Source organism: Dioscorea cayenensis, chromosome 5 (assembly GCF_009730915.1).
Source record: "Dioscorea cayenensis subsp. rotundata cultivar TDr96_F1 chromosome 5, TDr96_F1_v2_PseudoChromosome.rev07_lg8_w22 25.fasta, whole genome shotgun sequence".
Taxonomy (NCBI): domain Eukaryota; kingdom Viridiplantae; phylum Streptophyta; class Magnoliopsida; order Dioscoreales; family Dioscoreaceae; genus Dioscorea; species Dioscorea cayenensis.
In genome coordinates this window covers 6,476,166-6,482,028 of record NC_052475.1, presented here as the reverse complement: position 1 = coordinate 6,482,028, position 5,863 = coordinate 6,476,166, and the positions used below count along the sequence as shown (strand labels likewise).

At 32.7% G+C, this 5,863-nt stretch overlaps 1 protein-coding gene across 1 annotated transcript; it reads right to left on the bottom strand.

Moving 5' to 3' along the window:
- Positions 1 to 2,485: 2,485 nt before the first annotated feature.
- On the bottom strand, positions 2,486 to 5,813 carry LOC120259926 (protein MHF2 homolog). Its single transcript, XM_039267383.1, has 5 exons — positions 5,736 to 5,813; positions 5,568 to 5,648; positions 4,365 to 4,407; positions 3,063 to 3,116; positions 2,486 to 2,946 (listed from the first exon to the last, which is right to left on the bottom strand). Exons 1-5 carry the CDS (start codon positions 5,787 to 5,789, stop codon positions 2,843 to 2,845), a joined length of 336 nt encoding a protein of 111 aa, XP_039123317.1. The 5' UTR covers positions 5,790 to 5,813; the 3' UTR covers positions 2,486 to 2,842.
- Between the last annotated feature and the right edge of the window lie 50 nt (positions 5,814 to 5,863).

The following is a 5,863-nucleotide window of genomic DNA, read 5'->3' as shown; positions in this document are numbered from 1 at the left end:
TTAAAAAAACAAATAAACATTAAATATCAACTATTTCCTCATTTTTAATTTTTTTTTACTAATTTTTTTTTATTTTTTTAAATTGACATTATATTTATATTTTATTAGAAATAATCTTAATTAAATAAAAAGTCTCCATGTGGACTTGGTTTGCAACCGGAGCCCCACTTCGACGCGTGACCCTACATATATATACTATATATATATATATATATATATATTTGACCCAATGTAGACATCTACTTGCACTTTTTTATTATAAGATCAGGGGTCATTTTATGAATATATTTTCAATATATTTTTCAAAAATGAAAAGTCTATCACAATTGGATCAATTGTAAGACATTTAACTCCAAACGTAAAATCAACAATTCAACTCTTTTCGAAATATTAAAAATAGGACTCCCTTCCAATACATAGCCGAAGCATATTTGGATGAAAAAGCAAAAGCACCAATAATAATAATAATAATAATAATAATAATAATAATAATAATAACCTTCTGAGATATGTTTCCCATTCAATCCCTCAAAACATTACTTTATTTCAGATACTAAAAAATAAAAAAAAGGGGGTTTGCATCTCACTTGCAATAAAAAGAAATCACATGAACCAAAACCTTTCCAGATATTTTGTCACTTGCATAGCGAAGAAGATCAACCATACAAAAACCAAAATATCTGAAGAACCGCGGATGAAAATAACTAGTGATGACAACCACACAGGTCACAACCAGCAACTTGTTAGCAACTATGACGTCCAACTACTTACAAAGATGACACAACTTAGTATTCAATACCATGACAGCCAAGCTGGGCGTTGAAATGGTCTTACAGATAGTAAATCAAATATATCTTACTTTTTCATTTATACCATATCATACATACAATTTGCATTGTATTTTATGTTGTAATTGTCGCAATAAAGGATAAGTAGAAAAGTATAAATTCATGTTGATCCAGCAACGTTAAGAGGAGTTAAATCCGGTAACAATGACACTTAATTATATAACGATTGAGACCGATTGAACTTGAACCATTCAATGGTGAGTTCTACCATTTTTGGGTGAAGATGAACGGCGAGACTGTTAAAAAAAATAGCCTCAATGGAGTAAATGACGATAGAATCCGTGTATACATGGGCGTTGGGACCACCTATACACAACCACTGGAATCCGTGTATACATGGGCGTTGAGACCACCTACACACAACCACTGCTCACAGTTCCAAAACTATGACCTCACCCGTGATTCAAACTTTCACCGCTTATGAAAATTCTAATAGAAATTCAGATACCAATAAATCACTTAATCATTGGTGAGTTCTACCATATTTACATTTATAAGACACTTCAAATATCATGCATTAGGGCATTGATGAAAGAATTTGAGTTATAACTAAGGCAGTGATGAAAGAATTGAGTTATACTACTGGCAAAGGTTAGTAGAAAACTTGGTTTGCTGACAAAACTAAAAAGACTCTTTTGAAGCTGGACTAATTTCATTGTTGATGGATTGAATCTTGTTTCACTCCAAATCTTCAAAAAATTTTGAATAAAAGTTTTAATCAACATTTGGAAAGGCTAAGCTTCACCAACAACAACAACAATAATAATAATAATAATTAATAAATAAATAAAAATTGGAAGGCCTAAGATTGACTGAAGACTTAGTTTGCTGACAAAAATAAGACTCGGGTAATTTCATAACTGATGAATTGAATCTTGCTTCACTCCAAATCTTCTAAAAATTTAGAATAAAGTTTCAATCAACATTTGGAAGGCCTAAGCATCTACCCCAAGAAGAAAAAGATGAAAAAGAAGCAAATATTAATAATATCACTATCCTATGACGCTAGAGTATTATCTAACGTTTTCTTATTAAAATTTTTTTCTGTGGACCATCTCTGCATGAATTGGCTCCTGAAATCTTAAATAGCAACTTGGCAAACTAAAACCATGATTCCAACAAAACATCTTATGTCATCTTATGAACCTAATATTATAAAATTTTAATTATTTTAATTAATTAATTAATTAAAGTTTTGAAAATATGACTATTAATGAACACTAATTACTATTTAGAAAAGTAAATTTCAAATTTCCAAGTTTTCACTATTATTAGTATTAATTAAGTTAAACTTCAATCAGCTCAAACAAAAATTTTCCCTTCAATCTAATATCTAAAACAAAAATTCTCTTAATTCAGCACTCATATTTTTTCAACTAAAACACCATCCAAAGGTATTTTTGCATAAATTCGGCCTCCAAAGAAATATCTTCCAATCGACTATTGGAATAGTTTCTATCTAATGCACGCGTATAAACAAAGAGAAAACAATCACCAAGTAATTATTGAACGGCTGGGTCATTAAAACATACCTTGCCGATCTCACCAACCCTTCATAATAGTTAAGCCAATGGCCACCAAATGTTACTGTTGTAGAAACACTCATAATAATGAATAATAACAGATAAACAAATAAATAAAGCAAGATCAAATTCATTTAGCATACAGCCAATGAAACTGTGTTCCCAAGGGACTTGAAAGCAGCGACATGTAGCATTTCCATGCTCTTGAGATCCATCTAATAAATAAACACATAATATGGTCTACAATTGAAGCAGTCATCTTATATTGGAGCAGTTAAGCACCATATAATATTTTGCAAAAACACTGATCATCATCAAGAAGAAATCATGTTCCAAATAGGAAAATGAATTAAATGCCAAACTTCCACAAATTCATGAAAAACAGTAAAAAGAAAACTGAAAATTCACTATATGATGAAGATCAGGATCAAAGAATTGCATTCCTGCTTCACTCCCATATCTTGCAGTACCTTAAAAGTCAAGAAGTAGTTGAGGTAATATCCTCTCCAAATGAGTAGGCTCAATCTTCTCAGTGCCCTCTGCTTCGGCAATTATAGCAGCTCGTTGCACAGCCTCTATCAAGTGGGATACAAAAATTATAAAAAGAAAAATAGAAACAGAAACTTATCAGAAGAAACAATAAAAATCAACCCAGAAATAGAAAAAGAAATTAATGTTCCGGCAGACACACCTGTAACAAATAAACGTAGGAGTTCACAACTTATCTTTAGAGCTCCTGCATTAGCTGCAATTGCATAGGGAAAATATTCGACAGTTAGATAGGCCTCTTCTGCTGGTTTTGATTGCGATCAAATAGCGATCAAACAGCTACTGAAAAAACTAGAGAAGGATTGGATTCAGATTGTATCCATGTTCTAATCATTCCATTGCCTGTTTAGTGGTAAAATATTCAAACGCCATAAATCAACAGAACTTGCACACACATCAAAACCCTAAGACCCCACTAAAAATAAAAATAACATTCATGGACCATGCACTACAAAATCTTTATCCAACCATCAATTAGGAACCAATCTGAAAAAAGATGAAGAATTAGCTGATCTCATAACCTTAGCCTTATATGATACTTACAGGCAGTGTTCTTCACTCTAAAGGAGTTTTGTTGCTTGCGGACATCATTATGCTCTTAGTTAAAAACAAAGCCAGCATGATTTCAATTCCAAAAAGATCAAAAGATGACAAAGGTACTTTAAGCTTACAGAATTCATTTCTTAAAAATGACTGGACTCTTTACAGACTTTCTGATGTTCCAAGGCCTCCACTAGTTCTTTATCTTATATGTAAGTCTCAGATATAGTGATCCCCGCCTACTTTACTGGATATGCTAGTTGTTGTAATGCTGTCTTGCACCCATCTAATTCTATGCATTGTCGTGAATAAAAGACAGCATAATATTCAGTCTCTCTGATCCCTAGTTCTACTCCAGATGGTTTTTCTTGTGACCTTCAGACTCTAAACAGCATCAGGTGCAACTCTGAAATACTTGTATTCCCAGGTCACCATGAGCTGTGGACTTCTCTATCATGGAGCTAAGTTAGAAACATACATGAGCAATAGAGGGAAGATGGAGTAAATGTTTCAGTTTGACAACACAGATGGTTTTTCTTGTGACCTTCAGACTCTAAACAGCATCAGGTGCAACTCTGAAATACTTGTATTCCCAGGTCACCATGAGCTGTGGACTTCTCTATCATGGAGCTAAGTTAGAAACATACATGAGCAATAGAGGGAAGATGGAGTAAATGTTTCAGTTTGACAACACATGAAACCTTACAAGAAGAAGTGCCACAACATAATTAACACAATCATAATGGCTTCAATAATAAAAATAGGAGCTGCATTTAAAATAAAATAAAATAAAATAATATAATATTTACGATGATAATTTAGGTTGCACCATAAAGATATGGTATATGAACATTGAAATTATAGACAATAAATATGCATTCATAAAAACAGAAATGCATAATACCAAGTAGCAAAGGTCGAGCTCTTTTTGATGTGCCACCATCTGCCTGCCAATTCACTAAAAAAATTCTGTTGATAATTGTCTATGTGTTTAGTGTAAAACAAGTTTTAACTATCTTAAGACATCCATAATTAAGGATGTCACTTCAAACTTCCTACGCTTTGTTTCTCATGCAAGTTTCACCTCTAAGGCTCTAGCACAATACAGTTTAAAGGTCTGATCTTGGTCATATGATGAAAATTTTGTTTATTTTAAGATGCAGAGCTGCAAAGCAAGGTTCTCAAGGTATGTGGGCAGTGTCTAAGGTTGGGAAGTTGGAAACACTGAGGCACGAGATTATTTTCAAAAGCACAACAGGTATTAAAAACATTAGATATATGCAGTTTTGGACAATGATGAATAACTGTTAATAGAAGTAATCAAATAAAATCTAACCAATAAATAACATGCCTCACAATAGTCACAACTTAAAACCTGCTGCAAATCATCTAAAAGCATGCATGATAGTAGCTTAGTTTAAACATCAAACTTTCATCATGATATTAAGGCTGCAAAAAATTGAAAAAACAAAGTGTGATAATGACATTGACCATGACAGTGTCAATCTAGAAGTTCTTTCTCCTATATCCAATTTATATTTCCTCGACATCAGTCCATCTCTCATGGTCCTCCAAGGTGTAATTGTTTTAATTTTCTCAATTTTTGGGGTCTCTTTGCTTTTGAGTTTTGAGTGTAAAACAGAAGCAAACCAAAGCTTGAACACCATTTATATCTCCTTGATTGGAGGGAAAAAGGAGCGGATAATCACAAAGAGCATTATATTACAAAAAAAAAAATATAACTTTTGTAGAAAAACTACTAATATATACCTATATAATCTCCAAGGTGGCATCAAGTATAATGCCAAATAATCTTAAGCTATCTCCAACAATCATTTTCATTTTTAATCTTTCCATTCCCAATTTCCAACTTTTTGTACTTTAAATTTTGTTCCTCTTGATCGATCAGTTTTTCTAATAATTCTGATTTTTAGAAATAACACATTTTCATACATGCACAAAAATTATAATTACCCTAACACAGTAACACGCTCATCCTCATAATCAGAAATAAAAATTTAATCAAGTAATGGAAATATTCAGGCATGAATGGTGTTCAGAAAGCATGAGACGTTTGAAATCACAAAGAAAACAAAATTAGAAATACCTCGACGTCGATGAGAGGGGTGTCCTCATCCCTAGCACTTGTTCTCTTCCAGATAAGCTTGAAAATGGAGTGAATGAGATCCTGGGAACGAAGGAGTAGACATTCTTATGCGAGAATTAGAATGACGAAATCAATCCGAACTCACAAAGTGGGTATGCTAGGGTTTACCGGATCGAAAGTGTCCCCATACCAAACCAATACACACTGCTGCGAACGAGACATTTTATAGATTACATTTTCAATGTATTTTCATTGCCATTTTGATAAACCCCACCTTAAAAATAGCAATACGTAGC

What these genes read in the sequence shown, in the direction of transcription:
- LOC120259926 (XM_039267383.1), bottom strand. Translation starts at nt 5,789, where the DNA reads ATGTCTCGTTCGCAGCAGTGTGTATTGGTTTGGTATGGGGACACTTTC. An exon ending in ATGGGGACACTTTCGATCCG is followed by an intron (nt 5,649 to 5,735) that starts GTAAACCCTAGC and finishes CTTCGTTCCCAG; the next exon opens with GATCTCATTCACTCCATTTT. An exon ending in CCCCTCTCATCGACGTCGAG is followed by an intron (nt 4,408 to 5,567) that starts GTATTTCTAATT and finishes GTGAATTGGCAG; the next exon opens with GCAGATGGTGGCACATCAAA.